The sequence below is a fragment of the Meles meles genome, chromosome 9 (assembly GCF_922984935.1).
Source record: "Meles meles chromosome 9, mMelMel3.1 paternal haplotype, whole genome shotgun sequence".
NCBI classification, from domain to species: Eukaryota; Metazoa; Chordata; class Mammalia; order Carnivora; family Mustelidae; genus Meles; species Meles meles.
In genome coordinates, this window is record NC_060074.1 from 96,096,342 (window position 1) to 96,123,094 (window position 26,753).

Genomic DNA, 26,753 nt, shown 5'->3' on the forward strand with positions numbered 1-26,753 from the left:
TACTTACTCCCATCTCCTCTCATCTATCTCTCAAACCCCTATACCAAACAGGTATCTATCATCCACACATATTAAAACCAAGAAGCTAGTTTGGTACCAAACATGAAACAGATTTAAAAAAGTCCTTAATACCTAGATTACTATGCTTCACATATGAAAAAAAGCCACCACCTCATCCTAATATCCAAGAAAGCCTTCTGTAAAACCAACAGAAATGAGAATCTGCAGTACCAATGTGTTCTGTCCCCCATTTTGTGCCTAAAGTTCTTGAAAGATAAGCAGCACTGTATTTGGGGGGATTTTGTCCCTGGATTATGCATACTACAAATTTAATAGTGACAATAAAAGGAAAATAGAAACAATAAAGAAAAGTAATCTTTCATGTCTTACAGAGAAGGAAACAGCACGGAAGTGCATGGAGATGCACACATCAGTGCTCCCTACGAGAGCTTCTACATGTCGGGACTGACCTCTGTTCCCATTTACTTTCTTTAATTTGATGGAGAGGATTTCGAATAGTCTAAAAATAGAATTAAAAGAGTTATGCTACAGAATGGAATGAGGGCTTAGAGGGCAAAAAAGTGGTAGAAAAATCAATAAATGAATACTGGAAAATGCACAAAACTGAATCAGTTCCAAGGCATTAGAAGAAAAAAGAATTTGTAACTTATTCCCATCCTCAGACATACCTTACAATTCTAAGTATAAAGGGTACAAAACTCCTATTAAAACACTTTAAAATAAAGATAGTAAAATATCTTAAAATCTTTTTAAAAAAATTTTTTAAGATATCTTAAAATCTTTTTTTTAGAAAAATAAGATGTTTACTGTGACAATTATATATCTCTAAAATAATGCTTCTAAAATTACTCAGTTACTGAAATCTATATTAAAACAGAAGGATGTTAATAGCGACAAAGTGCATAAAACCAAACATCAAATTTTGAGCAAATTAACATACTAGGCAATTTTGCTAATAAAGCATGATTTTTTTTTTCTTGTTCACAATCTGCTCAAAATATCTTTATACCAACAGAGTGGTCCGAACATTTAGGTTTAATATCAGTTACACAGTATTAACATAAACTTCCACAAGTACAGATAGAATATTGTTTTCTTTTGAGCTGGCAAAGTGACCACAGACAAAACACTTTAAAATAAAGATAAAACAAAGATAAAGATATAAAAATAAAAATACTTTATTTAAAATAAAAGAGATGGGGAACTTTTAAGTACAAGCTATATTTCCTATGCAGGAGGACTGCATTTAAATCTCTAGCTTTGCTTATTAGTAGATGACCCTGGTCAATTTTTTTAGTTTATTCGCATCTGTATAAAAGGTCATACTATTTGTACTAGTTTTAAAGGCTCTTGAGTAAGTTCATTAAAAGGCAGATTTTAAAAAGGGGTTTTGTAAAACCTAAAGCAATATAGACACATGGTAGGTTATTAAAGGTTAGGAATCTAGTGTGTCAGAAGACCAATATCCCATTTCTGCTCACTAGTCATAAGATTTAACTTAAAAAACATTAAGTGAGGATACTGTATGTTATTCCTATAGTAATGACTTAGAGTTTTCATAGACTTATATACGCATTCATCGGCTCAGTTTTAATTCAGAAGGAACCTCTAATGACAATGAAGATGAAAAGAGAGATATAAAATTATCTCAGTGTGACTTCATTTAATTGACATATTCTGAGTTCCTGCTTACATACAAGACACTGCCAGGCACTGGGACTACACAGATGAGTACGGCAGTTTCCAGTCTCAAGAATATTACAGCCCAAGTTCGAAATTCCTAAAGAGTCAAACAGAACCCAAGACCTTCAGAATCTAAGTCGAGTGCACTTTACATCAGCCCTATAAAAACGTTTTGTGGATCAAATACTCCTTGTGACAGAATACTAAAGATGGTCTCCCCAAATTCCCAGCCCCCATTATTTAATCAAACTCCAACTTAAGTCAGGCTGTGAGGGAGGTTTTATATGTCATTAAAGTCCCAAGTAAATGGATGTTAAGATGCAGATAACTCAGTTGGGTTGGATGCAATCAGGAGAGCCCTTTAAAAGCTGAAAGTTTACTTTGATTGAGAGCAAAAGGCAAGTCAGAAACAAAGGGTGAGAAGGACATGACACATTATTGCTGGCTTCCAAGATGGAAAGGCCATGGGAGGACTGTAGGCAGGTTCTAGGAGCAGAGTGGCCCTGGGCTGAGAAGTCAGTCAGGAAATGTGGATCTCAGACTTAAAGCTAGGTGTAAGGAACTAGGTTATGCTAGCAACTAGAATGAGCGCGGAAGCAAATTATTCTCCCAAGCCTTCAGATGAGGGCCCAGGCTGGCCAACACCTTTTGGTATTGTGAAACTCTAGACAAAGAACTTGGCTGAGACCAACTTAGCTTCTAATCTACAGAACTGTGAGTTGACAAGAGGATGTTCTTTCAAGGATCTAAGTTTATGGTAATATGCTATGTTGCAACAGAAAATTAATACACCACTACATAAGCAGATTATTATTACCTGCCAAAGTAGCATTATTCAATAAAAATCAGTTATAATTTCACTTCAAATAGCAAAGAACTGAAATTATATAATACATACAAAAGAACAAAGCAGAGAAAACCAGTTCTGTTTATTAGAGTAAATAAACTGTTTTATATTTTGGTATCAATTTGGCTTTAATAGGAATACAATTTTTTTAAAAAAGATTTTATTTATTTATTTGACAGACCACAAGTAGGCAGAGAAGCAGGCAGAGATAGAGGAAGAAGCAGGCTCCATGCTGAGCAGAGAACCTGATGCGGGGCTCGATCCCAGGACCCTGGGATTATGACCTGAGCTGAAGGCAGAGGCTTTAACCCACTGAGCCAACCAGGCGCCCCAACTTTTTCCCATTTTTTAAACCAGAAAAATAAATACACACAAAACTAACCATCTTAACAATTAAGTATTCAGTTCACTAGTATTAAATACATTCATAACTTTGTTCAACCATCACTACCATCCACATCCACAACAACTCTTTTCATCTTGTGAAACTAAAACTCTATACCTATTAAATATAACTCTCATTCTCCTCTTCCCACAATCCCTGGCAACCACTGTTCTTCTTTCTGTCTTAAGTTCGCTTTGAAGTATTTCATGTTAAGTGGAACCATAGGTATTTGCCTTTTGTGACTGGATTATTTCACTTAGCATATGACCTCAAGGTTTATCTGTGTTATAGCATATTGCAGAATTTCCTTCCTAAGGCTTAGTAATATTCTATTGTATGTAGATACCAAAATGTACTTATCTATTCATATGTTGATAGATGCATTTGGATTGATTCAATGCTTCAGCTCTTGTCAATAATGTTGCTAAGAACATGGGTATACAAATATATATTCAAAATCCTGCTTTCAGTTTTTCAAGGGTTATATACTTAAAAGTGGAATTCCTGGACCATATGGTTATACTATTTTTAATTTTTTGAAAAACTGCTATACTGTTTTCCAAAATGGCTGTCCCATTTTAAATTCCCACCAAGAGTGTACAAGGTTTCGATTCCTCCACATTCCTGCCAACACTTGTTTTCTGGTTTTTGATATGCATCCTAATGGGTATGAGATAGTACTCATTGTAGTTTTGATTTGCTTTTCCCCAATAATTAATGATGATGTTTATCTTTTCATGTACTTATTGGCCATTCACAGAACTTTAGAGAAATGTCTGTTCAAGTCCTTTGCCCATTTTTGAATAGAGTTGTTCGTTTCATAGTTGTATTTTTAGTAATTTTCTATATATTTTGGTTATTAATTACTTGTTGGATACACAACTTACAAATGTTTTCTCCTACGGATTGCCTTTACACTCTGTTGACAGTGGCTTTTAGTGCACAATTTAAAAAAATTTCCATGAAGTCCAATTTGTCTTTTTTTCATTTGTTACCTGTACTTTCAGTGTCATATCCAAGAAATCATTGCTAAATCCAAAGTTTTGTCCCAAGTTAATTCTCCTCCCCCTTTTAGAGATTTTGATTTATGTTCCCTTTGGTATTCTGATTAGAGTAAGACCAGTGAGAATTATGCTTTATAAATACTACAGGATATGGCTTTACATTGTATATGGAGAAAAATTAACACTGGAATTAAGGCAATAACTACATGTGCAAATCAAGCGCATTACTCTGACACAGCCCTTCGTAAAAAGCTCATTCAGTTAAGTGATAATTGATACCGGTGCATGGGGGTCAGTCATTGTTTTGAAGGATAACCTTTAAAGGCTTCACTCATTAAAAAAAATACCTCCTACTGGCCCATAAAGGCCAGAGGGAGCCTTTGCTAATCTCCACTGTTGTCAATTGCAATCATTGTGCCTACAGTCTTCTGATACACCTGACTGAACATCTCTTTTATTTATACAAGATCAAACTTCAGTAACCATGATCCTGATTAGGGTGGAGTCATCTGTGTTGGCACCTTTCATGGACTAGTAGAAACTCTCAGAAAAGAAAGCAAGGTGGCTCAGGGCAGACAGCAAGGTGGTCTTCAAACCACTTTCAACTCAATAGCCAACACTGACTAACAAACCTTGATTAGCTATCCTGGAATAAGCCTCCACAGTAGTTTTCAGCTGAGGAAAGCTACTTAGGGCAAGAATTATGTTAAAGCAAGATTCATCTGTCCCTAGTCTCCCCTCATCAGCCTGATAGAGATGGTGGATATCTTTCCTGAGCCAATTGGTGGCATGTATGCATGTGAGCTTAGCATTTTATTTTCCCTTTCTAAAATCCATCCATCTTAAGAACACCCTGGCTATTTTATCTGACTCTAATCAGCCAAGTCTCATAAATGAGTAAACAAGTCCAAGCCTTGGACAGGGATGCCCCCTGAAGTGTCCTCATCTTTTGCTATGTTGTAACAGCTACAAGACTCAGGAAAAAGAGCTTGAGTTCACTGGAAAATGCACTGAAACACAGATGCTGCTTTTAGGGTAGCTGAGCAAAAATGAAGTATCACTGCTCTGGAAAAATCGAATGGAGGTAGAAGGTTAGAGGTCAGTCTCAATTATACCACTGGCTCTCCAGATGACCCTGGGTAATTCACTTCCGTTTATCTGGAAAATGGAAGGAATGCTCAGATGAACTTTGGAAACTTTAGCTCAGAATTTTTGAATTTAATGAATTTAACTTCAAAATGCCCAATCATTACTTTGAGTTTCTCTTGTCAACTCAATCTTTTTTGGGAAGAAACATCAATGGGATTAACACCTCACCGCCAAGGCATTTCTTCCTCAGGTTCTTTTTTTTTTTTTATAAATTTTTTTTTTTTTAAGATTTTATTTATTTATTTGACAGAGAGAGAGATCACAAGTAGGCAGAGAGGCAGGCAGAGAGAGAGGAGGAAGCAGGCTCCCCGCGGAGCAGAGAGCCTGATGCGGGGCTCGATCCCAGGACCCTGAGATCATGACCCGAGCCGAAGGCAGCGGCTTAATCCACTGAGCCACCCAGGCGCCCCTCTTCCTCAGGTTCTTAATGAGTGGTGATGATAACCTCCACAGATGTCCATGGTTTTCAAAAGGAACCCATATTCCACCCTGAACCCAAACACATACTCTCAGTTCCCAGGCACTGAGTCTGGCACCAGAAGGCTAATACAGTCTTGTCTCAGTTCTCAGTATTGACTCTTTTCTTGAAAATGCCACAGTCCCTCTCTGGTAATGCTGAACCAGCCTAGTGGCTTTCCTCCTGTTGTATGTGGGGCCATGATCAGTGTATCAATGCTCTGGGCTGTGTGTGTTTTTGCTGGAATCACTCAAGGGTCAGGGAGTCTGGTGTGACTAATCATTTGGTTGGTGTGGCTTCCATAGCTTAATGGTTGTTTTCCTTTATTAGTGTTGTTGCTTTTCCCTTAGGCATCTTATGTCCTCATTGTTCAAAGTACAGCTCAGTGGCCAGTTGATAGCGAATACTGACACCAGCTGGGAGGTTGCTGAGATGCAGCATCTTGGGGATATCAACCCATACCTTCTTCATTATGTTTTGTGGTTTTGTAGTATTCACCCTTTGACTTCCTTAAAGTAGTCAACTCTTAATAGGTCTGGCAGCCCCAGCTCCTCGGCCTCTTCTCTCTCAGATATGCAGATTATAGCAGGTATTCCTGGGAACTGGGGTGTCTTGGAGTTGGGGTTAGTTAGGGACTGAAAAAGCCCTCTTGGCTGGCCCCTTTGTGTCAATATTTAAGAAATCATTGCCATATCCAAAGTTATGATGCTTTCGCCCTGTTTCTTCTAAGAGTTTCATACTTTAGCTGTTATATTCAAGTCTTTCATTCATTTTGTGCTAATTTTTATATATAGCATTAGGTAAAGCTCCAACTTCCTTCTTTGGCTATCCAGCTGTCCCAGTCACCATCTGTTAAAAAGACTGTCCTTTCTCCACAGTGTTGGCACCTTCTCAAAAATCATTGACCATATATGCAATGCAAGGGTTTATTTCTGGGCTATTTTCTTACATTGGTCTGTAACTCTGTCTTTATGCCAGTACCACAGTTTTGATTACTGTAGCCTTCACAAAAGTTTTGAAAATGGGATGTGTGAGTCCTCTAATTTTTTTCTTTTTTAAGATTGTTTTGGTGGGTGCAGGGTGGAGCAAAATGAACAAAGGGAATCAAGGAGTACAAACATCCAGTTACAAAATAAGTTACAGGGGATATTATGCATCACATGGGGAATATAGCCAATAATATTATATTAATTCTGTATGCTGACAGATGATAACTAGATTTATTGAGGTATACATTTTACAGTGTATACAAAGGCTGAATCACTGTTGTATACTTCAAGCTAATATACTGTATGTCAAATAATCCTCAATTAAAAAAAATGTTGGTATTCTCGGTCCTGACAGATTCCCTATGAATTTTAGAATGGGTTTTTCTACTTCAGCAAAAAATGTCATTTGGATATTGATAGGGATTGCATTAAATCTATAGATGACTTTGGGTAGTACTGACATTTTAACAACATCAAATCTGTTCATAAACATGGGATGTTTCTATTTAGTTATATCATTTCAAGCAATGTTGTACAGTTTTCATTGTACAAATCTTTTACCTCCTTGATGAAGTTAATTCCTAAGTATTTTCTTCTCTCTCTCTCTCTTTTTGTTTTTAAGGGGGAGCAGAGGGTGAGTGAGAGAGAGAATTAAGCAGGTTCCATGTCCAGTGCAGAGCCCAATGCATGGCTCCATCTCACCACCCTGAGATAAAGACCCTAACCAAAATAAAAAATTGGACACCTAACTGAGCCACCCAGGTGTCCCAGTATTTTATTCTTTTGATGCTATTACAAATCAAATTGCTTTTATTATGTCCTTTTCAGACTGTTCATTGTTAGTTTATGGAAGCACAACCCATTTGTATGTGTGTTGATTTTGTCGCCTGCTACTTTATTAAATTCATTTATTAGTTTAAACGGATTCTTGGGGAATCTCTATAGTTCTCTACATATAAGGTCATATCATCTACAAAAATTTTATTTCTTCCTTTCTAATTTAGATGTCTTTTATTTCTTTTTCTTATCTAACTACTCTGGCTAGAATTTACAAGTACTATGTTGAAGAGAAGTGGTGAAAACAGCATCTTTGCCTTGTTCCTGAACTTAGAGGAAAAGCTTTAAGTAAATCTTTTGCCAATGACATGATCAACGTTGGTTTTTCATATATGGCTTTTATTATGTTGATGCAGTTTTCTTCCAGTAGAAGTTTTTTTGAATATTTTATCAGAAAAGGGTGTTGATTTTTGTGAAGTGCCTTTTCTGCATCAATTGAGATGATCAAATGTTTTATTCCCTTCATTCTGTTAACATAGTATGTTCGCACTGATGGATTTTCATCTGTTGAACCATCCCTGAATTTCAGGAATAAGTCCCACTTGGTCAGGGCATATAATCTTTTCATATGCTGCTGAATTCAATTTACTAGTATTCTGCTAAAGATTCTTGCATCAATGTTCACAAGGGACACTGGTCTTTAGTTTTCTTGTAGCATCTTTGGCTTTGGTATCATGGTAATACTGGAAAAAGAATGAGTTAGGCAGAGTTTCCTTCTCTGAAATTTTTTGGAAAAGCTGGAGAAGGATTGGTACTACTTTTTAAAGATTTATTTATTTATCTTAGGGACAGAAAGAGAGAGCGGGTGGAGGGGCAGAGGAGAGAATCTCAAGCAGACTCCCCATTGAGCACAGAGTCCAATGTGGGGCTTGATGGCATGACCCTGAAATCACAACCTGAACCAAAATCAAGAGTCAGACACTTAGCCAACTGAGCCACCCAGGAACCCCTGTGATTTTTAAATGGTTGGTAAAATTCACCAGTAAAGCCCTCAGGTCTGGGGCTTTTCTCTGCTGGAAGATTTTTGATTACTGAATCAATTGCCTTACTAGCTACAGGTCTTTTCAGATGTTGTTTCTTCATAATTTAGCCTTGTCAGGTTTTATGTTTCTAGGAATTTGTTCATTTCATCTATAATATCCAATTTGTTGGTGCACAGTCATTCACAGTACCCTCTTACAATCCTTTCATTTTATAGAATTGGTAGTAATGTCCCCATTTTAATTTCTGATTTTAGTAATTTGAGACTTTTTTTCCTTAGTCCATTTGGCTAAAGTTTTGCCAATTTGGTTGATCTTTTCGAAGAAGCAACTTCTGGTTTCACTGATTTTCTCCATTGTTTTGCTTTTCATTTTTACCAGCATTTTATTGCCACAGTAAAAATTTAGTAGGTTGTTTAACAAACCTTAACATCTCTAGAAAGATGCTAAGGGACAAGGTCCCCAATTGATAATGAACATTACTTGATACAAAACATGTATTAAGCCAATAAATGCATGCGGAATATGAAATATGCTTAAAGAACATCAGTTTGAAATGGGTCAGAACTACAAGCTACTAGCCTGAAGAAAAACCGAGGTTTAGTAACAAGTGGTTAAGGTGTGATATCACAATAAATGTAGACTATTCTTTTTTTTTTTTTTTTAAAGTCTTCACCTGACATGCCGGTCCTCTGCATTTTTTTTTTTTTAATTATATTTATTTGACACAGAGAAATCACAACTAGGCAGAGAGGCAGGCAGAGAGAGAGGAGGAAGCAAGCTCCCAGCAGAGCAGAGAGCCCGATGTGGGGCTCGATCCCAGGACCCTGGGATCATGACCTGAGCCAAAGGCAGAGGCTTTAACCCACTGAGCCACCCAGGCGCCCCTAAATGTAGACTATTCTTAAATTTACTGCCCTGTAGATAAATTTTGAGGGCAAAGAAAAGTAAACATCATTGATGATTTTAGTACTTTGGTCTTTTGTTTACAATAAAGGAACTTTAAACAGATCTAAAATTTGTTTCAGAACATGAATGTGGAAGGATTCTCAAAACATTACTTGTACCTTAATTGTTAAGCCAAACCAGAGTGTTTTACAACTAACAACAAAAGAAACAGAAACTTAAATCTTTGTAGTCAACTTAATATAAAGAAATGTTACATAGGGTTTTTTATTTTTTCCTTAACCATAAATATCTCTTTAGGTCTAATAGTTTCAGTAGTTTTCTTTACCTTTCCCTGTACTACTAAGGACAGTTTAAATCTGTTTGAAGGTTCTTTAGGTCTAATAGTTTCAGTAGTTTTCTTTACCTTTCCCTGTACTACTAAGGACAGTTTAAATCTGTTTGAAGGCTCTTTATTTCAGAAAACTGAAAAAAAAAACAAAAAACAAAATGTGGAAATACAGAAATGATGAAACACAATAACAATTAAGTACTGCTAAGACAGAATAATCTTTATGAGTTATATTGTGTGTTTGCACAAAACAGCCACCTTAAAGACCCTCAATTAAGAGGAACTCTATTTCAAAAAGGGGATCATTTTTCATATGTAATTACTATGAACAAAATAAATTATAGTGGTTAAAATGCTTCAGTTAAGACTCCTAATATACATTGAAGAGTTTACTAATTCTCAGTACTTTCCAAGGTAAGAGTAAGAATTTATGGTAATTATGCTGGAGGAGATAATGAATTAAAGTGTTAAATGTCTAGCTAACAGTCAGCAGCAATAAAAAACCATGGAGTCGGGCTGATCATTTCCACTGGAATAATGAGTTGGAAGTCAGGACTTTTAAATCAATAAACTGCCAAATAACAATCACTAATTGGTTTATATCATTTAATACTCTGGGCAAAAGAACATAAGATTAAATATCCAAAGACCTAAATCTTAGACCTAAAGGAAAAGTCCATGGAGAAACTCAGACTTATCTGGTGTACAGTTACCCCTCATATTAAAGATAAAGGATCTCAGCATCCTACTGGTGATACCCATGGAAATTATTGAAGAAAGTAAAATATTATGTAAAAAGATTTATCTGTAAGAAATGAACTACTTTATACATGTAATAATGGGAGCACTGTGAAAAGCAAATATGTTTTTAACTGCTAGCTATCTTATGGGCATATAACCCAGGTTCAACAGAAAGAGTACTGAATCCTTGAAATAATTTAAAAATTAAAGTACACTATGGGACGTGAATTTTAGTTTTAAAAGTTGAACTCATTAAATACTAATAAAAGACAACACAAGTACAGTATACAGATCTAGAGCTTAATGCAAGGGAACAAAAACTGAAACAAAAAAGGTAATACAAACTGAATTGGCCATCCTATTGCTCAATAAATAGTTTGTTGGAAGAGAGACCATTGTTTAAACTGCTCTAAAATATGTTTTGGATCGTGTTTACATACACATGTACACAGATGAACACACCTAGACAAAACATTTGTCAAGTAAAGATAAAACTGTATAAGAATGGGAAAGCTGAATATGAACCATTAATAAGTAAGCAGAATACAAGATTCCTAATTTTACATTTCAAATAAATTATTGCAAAAAATCAAGATAAGTAATTTACCCTAATGTTAATCTGAAAATTCTATCGCTGAGAAAAACTAAGTGCCAGACATCATATAAATTAGTTATACAAAGAAGACCAAAGCAAACACTTCCTCCCTTGGCCTCACCATTCACACCATATTAAGGATTAGTTGTAGTCAAACAAAATTTAGAAACTTGGCTCCTCACCACTCCAATCTTCTACATACTTCACAATTACAGAAAGTCCAATATGCAACTTGTAAGATTTGAAACAGGAATAGGGTGTGGCAGTAGAAAAGTTACTAAGCAAAAACTGTACCACTATTTGGAACCATAATCAATAGTTCAGTACAACTCCACAGCAATCACATGGGTAAGTTAACTTCTGGATATTAATGCACACAGATTGCTTGAATTAGCACTAAAGTATTCTTTTTTTTTTTTTAATATTTTATTTATTTGACAGAGAGAAATCACAACTAGGCAGAGAGGCAGACAGAGAGAGAGGAGGAAGCAGGCTCCCCGCGGAGTAGAGAGCCCGATGTGGGGCTCGATCCCAGAACCCTGGGATCATGACCTGAGCCGAAGGCAGAGGCTTTAACCCACTGAGCCACCCAGGCGCCCCAGCACTAAAGTATTCTTAAGGAAGTATTCCTTAAAATTCTGTAAAAGATTATAACCTGAAACAAAACTTTGAATGAAAAACACAACTAATATTTAAAAGTAGAGAGTCATGTAAGGAGAATTAGTTCCCAAAGCAAAAGTTAAGAAGCTCTATGAGACAGTCTCTACTTATAACAATCCAACGTGGTGAAGTATTTACATACTTCCAATGTCTGCTGGCCTCTCCCTAGTTTGATGAAATTTTTAATGTAAATGCTATTTTTAACAAATAGTAAAAAATCTAAAGATTTCTTCATAGTATTAAAGAAGCTAATATATCCCTTCATTTAAAAATGACTTTTTCTAGGGGCACCTGGGTAGCTCAGTTGGTTAAGCGTCTGCCTTCAGTTCAAATCATGATCCCAGGGTCCTGGGATGGAGTCCTGTGTTGGGCTCCCTGCTTGGCGGAGTGCCTACTTCTTCCTCTCTGTCTGTCCCTCCCCTTCCGCTTGTGCTCTGTCTCTCGCTTTCTCTCTTTCAAATAAATAAATATCTTAAAAAAAAGACCTTTTCTAAATAAAACACTAAGGGAATGGTAAGGATTAAGACTTGGAGATGTATAAAATGTATGATTGTTGAGGAAAACATTTTCATTTTCCTAGGTCACTTCAAGTGTTACTATGCTGAAGCAAGACAATGGACATAAGTTTATTCAAGGTAGTTCACTTCCAGAATGATATAGAACAAAGGAGGAAATTACTGGTTTATTCAATTTATTTAATTCTTAAGGGGAAACCTATGTTAGTTGGCAAATACATCTAAATTTGAGTAAAAAACCCAGTTGCTATTTTCAAGGCTCAAACTCACAACCCTAAGCTGAGATCAGGAGTTGCACATTTAACCAAATGAGCCACCTAGGTGTCCCTAATAATAGTTGCTATTAAAATTAAATCTTTAGACAGTATCTTAGAGATAGCAAAGAAAGATGAAATGCCTCCTAGTATGTCAGAAGAAAGGCATTTCATAAAGAGTAACTCTGTATTAAGTTAAAAGTAACTTTGTATTAGCCGTATTCTTCTTTTTTTTTTTTTTTAAAAGATTTTATTTATTAATTTTGACAGAGAGAGATCACAAGTAGGCAGAGAGGCAGGCAGAGAGAGTGAGAGGGAAGCAGGCTCCCTTCAGTGCAGAGAGCCCGACGTGGGACTCGATCCCAGGACCCTGAGATCATGACCTGAGCTGAAGGCAGCAGCTTAAACCACTGAGCCACCCAGGCGCCCCAGCCGTATTCTTCTTAAAAAGACTCTATTCTCTGTCCATGCCTAACACAGTTGACTTTATTTTTTATTAGGTGAACATACAGGAAAACTTTTTCTACTTATTAATCTACTTTCATTCCTAATTTCCGTTACTTAAATCTCTCCTATATAAGTTATTTTGACTGTAAGCCTCTTCTTGCCAGATACCTTGTATGGAGGCACCTTGGATCTCAAAAAGTTCCAGGCAGAGTAAATATTCTCACCCATAGTAAATTCTTAATAAACATTTGAATAAACTATGAAAATAGTATTCAATGGATTAACATAAAATGAATTCTCATGTTCTCTGTGTTCCTCTTCCCAATCTTTACAGTCATAATTCTATATGGAAAATGATATCAGAGACCATGTCCATTTTTGCTTACTACAGTAGTTCTTTGGCATAGAATACGCTTTCAACAAGTGTTTGGGGAATGAGTGAGATTTTCCTGTAATATCAACAACGGGGCCATGATTCAATTGTGGTCATCAAAATGCTCTTGTGCCTATTACCAAGGGTAACACAACAGACACACCAGGAAATGTAATAATCCAAATTAATCACTTGTTTATTAGCATGACCTAGAAGAGTGAACATTAGGTATAAAAAAGGGACTAAAAGGAAATCTTCTACTATTTCAATCATGAATGCAACAGAATTTTAGCAGATTTTCTCTGATTCAATCAGGATACTGGCACACTGCCATCACCGAGGATAGTGATTGCAGGCTTAGCAATTTTTTGTTTTAAAAAGTGCTATTACTAAAAATGACTAGAAAAAGTATGTTATTTCTCCCAATTTCTTAGGTAATTACCACTTTACTATACTTAATCAGTGGAGCCTAAATACCTTTTTTTTTTTTTTTTTTTTAAATAGCTGTGTGAGTTGCTTTCATTTTCTAACACATTTCTGGCACATACTGGAGAATAAACCAAATTTTTGACTGAATGAAGGAATGATATAACCTTTAGAAGAACCTTCTTTACTTATTTTAAAAAAAAAATAGCCCTCATATAGCACTCAGGATCTTCAGGATATATTAAGAGTGATAAGAGTAATGATAAAATACTTTCTCCCAAAGTAAAATTCTTTATCCACAGGACTAAACTAAAACAAATGAGTAAGAAATAATATTTTAAGGTAAGTTTTTGTGGCAGATTAAAGGTCCTTCCTACTAAGAGGCAGGCTGTAATTCCCTTTCCCTTGAATCTGGGTTACCTTTATTGACATGTGTCACTGAAAGAAGAAAGTGGAAGAGACATTCTGAGACTTCTGAGTCTAGGTCAAAAGAACCCTTGCAGCTGTGCTTGGCTTTTGGAACATTGTTTTTGTGACTCCTGAGCTGTCACACAGTAAGTCTAACTACCCTGGGTCTCCCATGCTATAGGGGCCATAGGTAGGTGCTCCCAGTTCCAGCTGACTATTATTCCTGCCATTCCCACCAAGGTGCCAGATATGTGGGTGAAAACAGTCTGGACCTTCTATGCAGTCCATCTGTCAGTTAAATACCAGCAAAACCTACATTTGATGCCTTGTGCAGTAGAAAATTCAGTAAGTCAAGCCCTTATTCTGTCTTCCTGACTCACAAATCATATAATATTAAAAAATTAAATGGTGTTTAAAAATTGTTAGTCCTTTGTTTTGCAGTAATGTCTTCTAAAGCAAGACGATAACTGGAACACAGTGAACATATATACTACCTGAAATAATTTTTTACCTATCGTGAATCTGTTGACCAGCTCATCAATTTCCATCTATGCCTGGAATTAAAAGCCTTCTCCACGGTTAATTCTGTCATCATACATGTGTAGTGACAAAAGCCTCAAGTGACTTCACTTTTCTTCGTCATGGATGATTGCTTCCCTGGAGGATTGTTTTTACTGAGAGAACTACAGTTTTTTCAACCTTGCTTATTCTGCTCTCCTTTAAGGGCTCTTAGGTTAGGTTCTGTACTCTCATGACACTAACAGGTGAAGAGTGGTATGAAAAAGTAGAAAGCCAATAAAAAACATATTGACCATACAAAAAAAAAAAAACAATTACATTACAAGTAAATACAAAACAAATTAAAGATATAAGCAATTCAAAGAGCTACACTCAACAAGCTATTCCAGAACACTGAAAACCAGCTGGTCAGCATGTCCCAAAGGGTCAATTTACCCTTTTACAATTCTGAAAGTGCATTTGGTATGAAGAGTATAACTACATCTTGAGTATTTATTATTTGTAGCCAGAGAGAAAATCCTGTTTACCTGCAAATCAATATTGTTGTCAATACAACGGTCATTCTTCTCTGCCAAAATCTTCCCATAGTTTTCTGATTTGATAAGATTTTCAACTCTGGTTGTATCTTTCACTTCTGCCTCCAAATCCTTCATTGTTTCAGTTTCATTTTTTACAGTAACAGTATCAGACATCCTCATCAGCAAAGGTTATTTTAGAATTCTACAGGGAACTTGAAGCCTTAGAAAGAAAGGAAAAAAAATTAAATTCTGTTTGAAACATTTCTTAAATTCGCCTACTGTATAATAATGACTAAGTGCCCTCTATGGTCCAGGAACAACGTTGAGTTTACATAGATAGAAGCAAGTTTCCTGCTCTCAAAGAGTATAGAGCTTAGTGGCAGACATATACAAATCTTAAAAAAGCATAATACAACAAGCTAAGAGCTGTAATAAGGATATGAGGTAATCCCGGTGCACATATCACCTTTTTTTTTTTTTTTTTTTTTTTTTTAGATTTTTGTTTATTTATCTGACAGAGAGAGAGCACAAGTAGGGGAAGCAGCAGGCAGAGGGAGAGGGAGAAGCAGATACCCCATTGAGCAGGGAGTCCAATGCCAAGCTCGATCTCAGGATCCTGGGATCATGAAGAAGGCAGACACTTAACTAATTCAGCCATGTAGGCACCTGCACATATCACTTTTAAAGGGTCTTAAGAAACATTAAAGGAGTGAGCCATATCAAAGTGAAACGTAACGGTTGTAGAGTTATAAAAAATACATATTTAGATGACATGAGAAATCTTTTTTCCTAAAAGGATGTCAGGAGTATCATCCTGTAAGAAAAATGTGTTCCTATTATAGCCTTCATTTAGGTTCCTAAAGTTCTATATTTCTTAAATTTTCCTTCAATTCCAAAAGGAAATAATTTTAAAAAAAATTAACAGCAACATGGTATACAAAACATAGCTGGGTTGTGCATTAATAGTCCATGTTAGGAATCAAGCACTGAAAACTCTCCTGACTAATGTGATTCAATGCCTAACAACACGGTATTACCAGACACTCAGGAAATCAAATCCATAGGATGCCAATATTATTTCCTATCTTTAGTGAGGTTAAGAAAACACTGGGGACCTTATACTGGATATATCAGATAAGAATGTATGAGGGACAGGTGTCAATTTAGATTCTGTAAGAAATGTGATGTTAAAAAGGAGAACTTGATGTCAACAACTTAAATTTTTTTCTAGCTTGAGATATAACTGACATACAACAATGTTTAAGTTTAAGGTGCATGACATAATGATTTGATAGATGCATATACCGTGAAATGATTGCCACAATGTATCACTTAACATAATTAAAATTAAATATCTAAATAAATGAAGAAAAAATATCTAAACACAAATTTCAGAAATCCACAAAGTGGATTTTTGACAACCTGGAAAGGGTAAAAAATAAAAAAAGAGAGAGAAATAGATTCTAAAGTCACAGGCAGACTAAACGGAATTTAAATCTTCATTAATTATATTCTATACCAGAGTTAATTGGCTCATTCTCAACACAATAAGGTTACTAAGAGGTAGGGCGTTTCTTAAAATACTCTGGTTCCTTGCTTTTTATATTAAGATTTTGAAAGAAAAAAAAAAAAAGATTTTGAAATAAAAAGGTATATGTTTTTCTCTCAAGTGTTAAGACAGATTACCTGAAGTATCCTATGGAACTGGGATTGCGGTGTCCCACAAAAATAAAATAAAGTAATCCAAGGTTCTTTTTCACAGTTGTCAGCCAGGATGTCAAGTGTATTGAACCATCTGGAATCTGGCAGGAGGAGTCCCATGTCCTTGTCACCACTGTAGATTCCTGGGCTGAAATGGACTGTTGTGGATCAAATATATCATACCTTTCAGTGCCCTAAAATTAAAACAAAAGAAAACCTTTTAACAAAAAAGCTAAGAGAAGTAGAACACTATATAGTAATTTAGAAATTAAAAATGCTACTATCGGGGTGCCTGGGTGGCTCAGTGGTTTAAGCCTCTGCCTTCGGCTCAGGTCATGATCCCAGGGTCCTGGGATCGAGTCCCGCATCGGGCTCTCTGCTTGGCGGGGAGCCTGCTTCCTCCTCTCTCTCTCTCTCTCTCTCTCTGCCTGCCTCTCTGCCTACTTGTGATCTCTCTCTGTCAAATAAATAAATAAAATCTTTAAAAAAAATGCTACTATTGGTGAATTTATTATTTTCTTGTCCTAAGAAGAGTCAGAATACTTAGTTATGACATGTATTAGTTTTGTGAGCTGAAGTCACTCAGGCACCCAGAGAATTTAGGAGTAAAAGCAGAGACGAGAAGAAAGCAAGGGAACATATATATTATACGAATTTAGCATGTGGTCAGTGTTGTAAGGGAGATAACTGTTTATTTTAGAGACAAAGGAAAAAAAGGTTTGCCCAAGATTGTGACCAAGAATGCTTGACTCCAAGAAGAGTTTTCTTCCAGAGCTACAACTCTATGGACTTATGGGGAAGACTGTGATTTTCAGTAATGACCACACTCTAGATTTTTAAGAGTACAAAGAAGAAAAGGTTGTAATAAGTCATTTAACATTTTCAAAGAAATCCACATTGGTCTGCTAAAAAGCAAATGTCTATAAAGGGTAGAATCACTATTTTTAAAGACCTCTGAAATGCTAAAACTCTTTCAGTGTCATCTGTTTTTAAAGTCACTTTCATTTTATGTTTCTCTGCTGCAAAGGAATTTATTATAGCAAATAAACAGCTCTAAAAATCCTACATAGCTTTTCCATTTTCCTTTGACAGTGCTCTTGTCAATAAACAGAACAGTACAGTTTAAAGGTGAAACAATTGAAAATAGTATGGTGTAAGCACAAAGAGATAATAATATTGCCAACCATGCATCACAGAGCCATTCACATCTTATACTAGCTCTTCAAAAACTATTTTAAAATATAATTAATTTAGAGCCCTGATATAGATTCACATCAGTTTTCATGTCTCAATTTCACTAAGAGATAACAGAAAGGAGGGATCAAGGAATGCCCAAGTTGTTTTCTGACATTGTCTTCTCTATTTCACCAAGGTTGCTAGGCCACTAAATCAAATAACTGTTCTTTTAAAAAATTTTTTACAAAAAACAAAAACAATTCAATATAATTTTTCTAATTTTTAACCTTTTCTTTCGTAAAACGGTAGACACAAGATGGCAGCACCCACTAAGCAGCCAAATTATTGTAGTTTTGTTTGTTTTTAGTAAAATGACCTGTGATTCAATCATAAATCTTTTAAGTTTGAAATTATGAAGCAAGGCTATAATCTATATAAGAAAATAAAAGGGGGTGCTTATATGGCTCAGTCAGTTAAGTGTCTGACCCTTGGTTTTGGCTGGGGCCATGATTTCCAGCTTGTGAGATGGAGCCCCGTGTCAGGCTTCACTCTGAGAGTGGAGCCTGATTGAGATTCTCTCTCTCCCTCTCCCTCTGCCCCTTCCCCTGCACACACACTCTCTCTAAAGTAAATCTTTAAATAAATAATTTTAAAAAAAGAACTAAAAAAGGCAATAGCTGCAAGGGGTAATGAAGATGAGGTATAATGTAAAGAGGCAAACACTCAGTTCTGAGGAATCTCCAATGAACCTTAGGAACCACCTAGTTGAATCTTACAATTTATCATGCAAGCTATCAAAACTCAGAAGTCCAATGACCTGTCCAAAGTCACACAACCAATGTGATAACCAATACTTGTCAATATTCCACATCACTTGACAAACTAAAGAAATAAATGTTTCTGAACCAAAATGACCAGTTATTATTTCCTGGGAAAGAGATAAGGATCAAGTGCATTGCCATTTTATCAAAGTTTAAAACACAGCTCTACCAGTTATGACCTGGGAAATCACTTAACCTTTCTGAGCCATAAAGAAGGAGGAAAAGGAACATTTAGCTCATAAACTTATTGGGAAGACAATTTTTTTAAAAAATATTTTATTTATTTATTTGACAGAGAGAGATCACAAGTAGGCAGAGAGGCAGGGAGGAAGCTGGCTCCCTGCTGAGCAGAGAGCCCGATGCGGGGCATGATCCCAGGACCCTGGGATCATGACATGACCTGAGCCGAATGGAGAAGCTTTAACACACTGAGCCACCCAGGCGCCCGGGAAGACAATTTTTAAAAAAGATTTCTTTATTCATTTGAGAAGGAGAGAGAGTGAGTGGGGGTAGAGGCAAAAGGAGAGAATCTTCAAGCAGACTCTGTGCTGAGCAAGGTGCCCCATGCGGGGCTTGATCCTTTGAGCCATGAGATCATGACCTGAGTTGAAACTAAGAGTCTAATGCTTAACCAACTGAGGCAATGAGGTGGCCCAAGACTGGATGCCTGCTCACTTTATTTATTTATAAAGATTTTCTTTTTTTTTTTTTTTTTTTGACAGAGACACAGTGATAGAGGGAACACAAGCAGGAAGAGTGGGAGAGGGAGAAGCAGGCTCCCCACCAAGCAGGGAGCCTGATGTAGGGTTTGATCCCAGAATCCTGGGATCATGACCTGAACTGAAGGCAGACGCTTAATGACTGGGCCATCCAGGCACCCCTGAGTATTTTAAATAAAAATGTTTTCCTCTCCACATCTTCAAATAAAGGAGATAATTCAGCTTTTTGGGTACTCACTAAAATAAAAACTCTTTTATCTTGGCATAATGCCTATACCTCTGGAGTTACTTAAGGCTGTATGGGCATGTGGGGGTCAAGTATGGGAAGCTACAAAACAGGGATGGTTGGTGTATGGTGTCGCTGCCTAACAATTAGGAGTCAATTAAATGCACCATCCTAATGTCATAAATTGTTATACAGTAAGTGAAAGTGATTTGAAAACGTATATAAATTTGGTAAGTTACTACAGTAGAAAGGCAACTTAGAAAAAGTCAGCAAAATGTTGATATTTATTAAGTGCATACATGTGAGTACCTACTATTGGTGATATTTAAAAATTGTCTCAGGGCACCTGGGTGGCTCAGTCAGATAAGCATCTCCTTTTGGCTCAGGTCATCATCTCAGGGTCCTGGAATCAAGCCCCATGTCAGGCTCCCTGCTTAGTGGGGACTTTGCTTCTCCCTCTTCCTCTGCCCCTCTCTCAAATAAACAAATGAAATCTTTTAAAAAATTGTCTCAATCTGTTTCAACCTAAAAGAGACGGATATATGTGCTCAAAATTCACATTCAACTTTGAACAAACATTCTTGCAACTGTTAACATGTTATTAGGAACAAGTCAGAGATTTGATTATATATAATTTCTGTGCCACCAGGTAGCCAACAAAAGATAAATGCTTGTATATATAATAAAGTCTTCAGAACCACATGCACAAAAAGGTCGGCACCCACCTGGCACTAAAAGCAAAAGGGAATCAAAGGTAAAATTAAAGATCATAACCTAAAAGAAGAAACTATAAAAGTACAAGGAAATATAAAAAAATATTTTTTTTAGATTTTTAAATTTATTTATTTGACAGAGAGAGAGATCACAAGTAGGCAGAGAGGCAGGCAGAGAGAGAGAGGGGGAAGCAGCCTCCCTGCTGAGCAGAGAGCCCGATGTGGGGCTCGACCCAGGACCCTGAGATCATGACCCGAGCCAAAGGCAGAGGCTTTAACCCACTGAGCCACCCAGGAGCACCCCCTAAAGTTTTTATAACATGTACTCCCAGGACCTGAGCAGAAGGCAGAGGCTTTAACCCACGGAGCCACCCAGGCACCCCTATACACATCACATGGAGCACTGGGTGTGGTGCAAAAACAATGAATACTGTTATGCTGAAAAGAAATTAAAAAAAAAAAAAAGAAATATTTTTATAATTACTTGGAGGGAGAGCCCTTACCAAGCATGACATAAAAATCTAGAAGCTACCAAAGAAATATTAATAAAACTTACAATAAAGTTTTAATATTTCTGTGTGACAAAACAGAGATTAAAAGGCAAATGATAAAATAAAATCTATTTCCAACTGAAAGGGTCAAAGCATCTAAAATTAAAAAGCTTTTATAAGTCAAGAGGAAAAAAGAGAGAAATGGGGAATAGGCAATCTACAAAAGAAACACAAATAATTATCACCAAAAATTAATAACTAGTATATAGCTTACCACATGCCAGGTATTGTTCTACTACCTTTCATAATTAATAAATTTAGAACTTACAACAATTCTAAGTAGGTCCTGTTATCACCCCTGTTTTACGGATTAGGAAACTAAGGCACAGAGAAATTAAGTGATTTTGTCCAAGGTCACGCAGCTAATAAGTGTGGGGACAAGGACATGAAACAGGGCAGACAGGTGTCCCACTCCAGGCTCTTACCCACGATGCTCCACAAAAAGGAGGGGCAATATGTATTTAGAGAACACCTTTATTTCAAGACTTCTTTCTTCATTTTAAAACGATTTATTTATTTGACAGAGAGAGAGAGAAGAGAGAGTGCACGCACAAGCAGAGGGAGTGGCAGGCAGAGAGGGAGAGAGAGAGAAGCAGGCTCCCTCATGAGCAGAGAGCCCAGGGTGGGGCTGGATCCCAGGACCCTGTGATCATGACCTGGGCGGAAGGTAGACTCTTAATCAACTGAGCCACCCAGGTGCCCCTAAAGAGTTTTTTTTCCTCAAAGATTTTATTTATTTGACAGACAGAGATCACAAGTAGGCAGAGAAGCAGGCAGAGATAGAGAGAGGAGGAAGCAGGCTCCCTGTGGAGCAGAGAGCCCGATGTGGGGCTCGATCCCAGGACCCTGAGATCATGACCCGAGCCGAAGGCAGAGGCTTTAACCCACTGAGCCACCCAGGCGCCCCCCCTAAAGTTTTTATAACATGTACTAACTTCCTTAGCATCGTATTCATTACAAAAAGCAAACTTCGCCTTTTCACAGGGATAGGAGCTATGTATTGTTCTCTGCTGCACAGCAAGACAGCACTGTTAACTTATTAGCTGTCAATAAAGCTAATCACTACTGAAATATCAGAACTGCTGCATATCATCAAGTTTCTCTTAAACTCCCTATCTCTTGTAATCATCAGTATCAAACAAAGTAAACCTGGTTGGTAGTAAGGATTCAGTTCGTGGCTAAGGAACACTGTGAAGCCTAGTAGTTTACAAATGATGAATATGAATACTTAAGTACCTTCCCCAAAGAAACAAAGCAAGACAGAATTGGGATCAATTATTTGAAAAGACAGACTAGTATATGCAACTCATGAATGTGTAGTTTCTTTAGTGAAAATTTCAGACAGAATTTTCAGCAACAAAAATACAATACTGCTAATTCATTATTATGCCTGGGGTCTAATGTTCGGTTCTACAGTTAGGCATTTACAAAAATAGTCTACTTTCACAAGAAGAAAATCAGTTTACTCTAGGTTAACAAAACATCAAAAACTCAATTTTGTTACGAGGAAAAACTCTGGCTCCTACAGGTAAAAACTAAGTACTCTGCACATGAATATTGAGAAAAAAAGAATTATATTACTGAAGTTATCTGAAACAGAAATTGGCAAAGCACACTGCATTTTTCTTCCCTTATGACTACCTGGTTATTCACTGTCATTTCATTAGATGAACACAGTGCTTACTTCTTCCCTCAGAGCAAAACATGTAATCAGGCACTGGCATTTATAACAAAAAAGTTGCAGAAGACCAACACACACCAGATTCTTCTCTTAAGGGTTAGCAATCAACACAACCTATTGGTCATGGGCCTCTGGTGAGAAAGACAAGGAAAATGGTTTATGCTGCATTTAGAAAGAATGAAAATTTACATTCTCAGAGTCAGTTACTTGAAGAAGAATACAGACATCAATATTTCAAATGCTAAATGTCTATAAATGTGCTTTATAAAGTTACTATCAACCAGAAATCTAACAAGGAACCACAGAAAGCAAGAAGCTGCAGTGAGTATTAGCTATGTTTTACAAGAGAAAAAGAGAAAGAATTACCTTGACCTAATGAGAATTGGTGAAACCCGAGAGAGATGGTTAGCAATGACATTTATCAACAAATACATAAAATAATTTTAATATGATATTTAGAGAAGGTAAAAAACTTTTGGTAAGTTCAAGAATAGGCACAAATAACTTATTAGTTGAGTTCCACAAGAGTATGAAACAAATTACATTTAGAGAAGAAGTGATACACAGAGGTAAGATGTTACAAGAACATGTTGCTTTCTCAATGGAGAAATGGGGAAGATAGGAAAAAGCCCATTTAAAGGAAAGAGAGTACATATGCTGGGGTTGAAGAAAACAAACAAATCTGATGATACCCAGAAGTGGTGATGGCATAGGGAATGGGAACTCTCAGCCGCTATGAATTCACTTTAGTAAATAATCTGTGATCTCAAAAGAGGTTTAAATTCCTCTTATGCTACAGCCCAGCACTTCTACTTCTCCATCTACACACTAAATAGACACATATACATGCATGAGGAAGCACGTATAAAAATATCCACTGAATTGTTTTATTTAAAAGCAAAGAATGGGAAAGACCAAATGTTTACCAACACAGGCACTGATTTTTTTTTTTTTTTTTTAAGTATGGGAACAGTAGTAAACTCCTACTGCACAGTATGATAAACGATTAAAATGAACATACTAAAGCTGTATCAATAAAAGTCTCCAAAAGAATATTAGAATGTTTAGTGGAAAAGCAGAATTATGACTACAATACAATGCAACTTACGCAAATATTTAAAAACCACACGAGCATTGACGGTAAAGGTACAAATCTATTTCACACAATTCTCTCTGGGGAGGGAAAGGAAAAGGTTTCAGGTGAGACAGAAAAGGGACTTTAATCAATGTCTTTATTATTATTCCATTTCTTAAAAAAAAAAAAAAAGACCTGTAGCAAATATAACAAAAGGTCAGCATTGCTAATTTTGAGTAGTAAGTACTGAATGTTTGCTAGAATGCTCCTTTTTTGGGTCCTGACATTTTTCATTAAAACATGTTCTAAAAACAAACAACAGGAAAATAGCATCAAAGGGTGGATATATTTGAAGTTAAGATTAGAAGTTTACTCTTGATCTCATGAGGGATAGAGCCTAAATAATGGGAATTTTAAGAGAAGCCATGGAGAATTATTTGTTACAATTGTAGATGGACTCTGTTCTAACAGGTAAAATGTTATAAAAACTGTGGTGTAAAGTGACTAGAGCCTAGACAAAGGACTGAGCTGAAAGGGAAAAAAGAGATTTCATTCATTCATTCTAATCTTTTGGTGAGGTACTATGTGCTAATAAGCACTGCTCTGACTACCAAGGATATAGCAGTGAACCAGGCAGACAGGACCCTTTTACTTAAGATGCTTGCATTCTACAGCAGGGAAAAAGTCAACAAGATAATTACAGACAGTGATACGTACTTTGAAATCAGTAATATTAACAGGAAACTCTGATATACCTATTATTATTCACAAAGCACTATTCTCAAAGCTTTCCCTGTATTAATTAATTTAATCCTCATAATAACCCTATCAGGTTGGTACTCTTATTATCCCAATTCTACAAATGAGGAAAGTGAGGCAGAGAAAGACTAATCAGCTTGCCCAAGGTTGTAAGATACTGAGTGGCAGAGTTAGAATTTGAATTCAGATACTCTGGTTCCAGGGCCCGTACTATTAGTCACTCCTTATATATACTGCTTCTAGAAATAAAGAGATACGACAGAAAGTAACTACTTGGGGGAAGCCAACTAGTTATAGGAGCAGTCAGGGAAAAGGTTAGGGTTGTGATAACTGAAATAGTTATGACACAACACAATGAAAGTGTAGGTGGTGCTTGCTACCCACGACACAGGAAATATCTGAGGGGAGAAAAAAAAAGATTTAGTGCAGAACAATGATTTCAGTAATCAACACAATAAGTTTAAGGTAACTTTGGGACATTTAGGTAGAGAGATCTAACAGGATGTCCAATGACCTGGAGCTAAGGAGAAAGGCAGGGCTGATGTTATTGATTTGGGTAGAATAATTGTATAGATGGAAGCCCTGAATTATCAACATAGAGGAAACTGATAAGGAGCCACCAAGACAGACAAGAAGCAGGCTTAGCATAGACTCCCCAGGGCACAACAAACCCTTAAAGAGATGAGTAGGGAGGTGGAGGAACAAAAAGTCTACCAGATTTGGCAACAAAGTTAGCACAAGATGCAAAGTTAATGCAAGACTGTCAGCAAAGAAAGTGTCTAGGCCAAAGAGAAGCCAGAAGAGAAAGGAGAGAGAGAGGTGAGAGGTTTAAGAGGAAAAAAGAGTAAGAATGAGAAGGAAAATCTGAAGTGGAAAGAAATGAAAAGAAGTGGGGTCAGAAGCACAAATAGAGATATAGACCTTAAAAGTATTCATTGTCTTGAGAAACTGAAGGGAATGTGGCAGGAAACTGAGGGAATTCATATCTAATAAACACCTTTTCTCTTTTACCCAGAACATTACTTGATGGAAGTCAGGAAGTTGAGATGGCTGTAGGGGTTGGGGAGAACCGGGGGTGCGGATAAATCTCAGAATGAGTCTCTAAGCAGACGCTCATTACAGCTGACACCAACATCCAGGACTATTTAGGCACAGTTCTTCAGAAGTCTGTAGACTACAAGAATTAGGGTTTCTGGAATTCTGTAACTGAGGTCAGTGTAATGGGAGTGATTTAAATGAGATAGTTCAGGTGCAGTTTGGCTACAGAACAGGTCAAATGCCTTTCACAACCACTCCAGATCTGACTTTTTATCACTGCGTGGTACAGTGCTTAAGAAACCTAATAATGCCGGGGGTGCCTGGGTGGCTTAGTCAGAGAAGTGTGTGACTTTTGATTTTGGCTTAGGTCATGATCCAAGGGTTGTGTGGCTGAGAGGGGGGACCCTGCTTCTCTCTGTCTTTGTCTGCCCCTCCCCAAGCCCAAGCGTGCTCCCCCTCTCTCTAAAAAATAAATAAAATCTTAAAAACAAATCAAATCAAAACAAAACCAAGTCAAAAGGTAAAAAGTTAGAAATTAGGAGAGCTAGAGTACTAAAAGAATTCTACATGTATCTTTAGGTAGCAGTGGTCCTAGTTTGAGCCAAAGCAGAAGCTAAAGGGAATGTTTTCATTTGTGAACCAAAGGAGCAGAGAAGTAGGAGATAAAAAGTTTATTTTTTTAAAAGATTTTATTTATTAGACACGGAGAGAGAGATCACAAGTAGGCAGAGAGGCAGGCAGAGAGAGAGGGGGAAGCAGGCTTTCCGCTGAGGAGGGAGCCCGATGTGAGGCTCAATCCCAGGACCCTGAGATCATGACATGAGCCGAAGGCAGAGGCTTAACCCACTGAGCCACCCAGGTGCCCCCCAAAACCTTTATGGTACTCAGGCGATGGAGCCCAGAACAGAAGACTCTAGGGGCTATGGTACCCTGAAAACTAATGTTGGATGCTCTAGGAGATGAAACCTTGGGCAGGAACATGAGCAAATTTATGACAAGCACTATCAAAACTGGTAGTGTGGCTGAGAAAGACAAAATCGGAGTAGTATAAAAGAGCTGTTCAGGAGCTCCCAGGAGGTAACTTGGAGAATCCCGGGGTAACCTGGCAAGATTCTAAAGGCATTGAGATATTGGAAGATGAAGGCAAGAGACAATGCAATAAAATGAGGGCCATTAATTTCACTCCATTTTTTTTTTTTTAATGTCACTCCATTCTTGAAGGGTTTATTAACTACCTCTAAGTACAGT

General features: G+C 36.9%; 1 protein-coding gene across 10 annotated transcripts in view; it reads right to left on the bottom strand.

Moving 5' to 3' along the window:
• The window catches only part of R3HDM1 (R3H domain containing 1), a 208,406-nt gene that overhangs the window by 125,222 nt on the left and 56,431 nt on the right, over positions 1-26,753 (bottom strand). For 9 of the 10 annotated variants that reach the window (XM_046019038.1, XM_046019035.1, XM_046019032.1 and 6 more), the window contains 2 exons: positions 16,732-16,940; positions 15,055-15,265 (listed from right to left, as the gene is read on the bottom strand). In XM_046019038.1, coding sequence (XP_045874994.1) covers positions 15,055-15,225 — 171 coding nt within the window. In that variant the 5' untranslated portion in view covers positions 15,226-15,265; positions 16,732-16,940. Of the gene's footprint in view, positions 1-15,054; positions 15,266-16,731; positions 16,941-26,753 lie in introns of those variants that run through there. The other variant, XM_046019037.1, reaches the window with a different exon arrangement.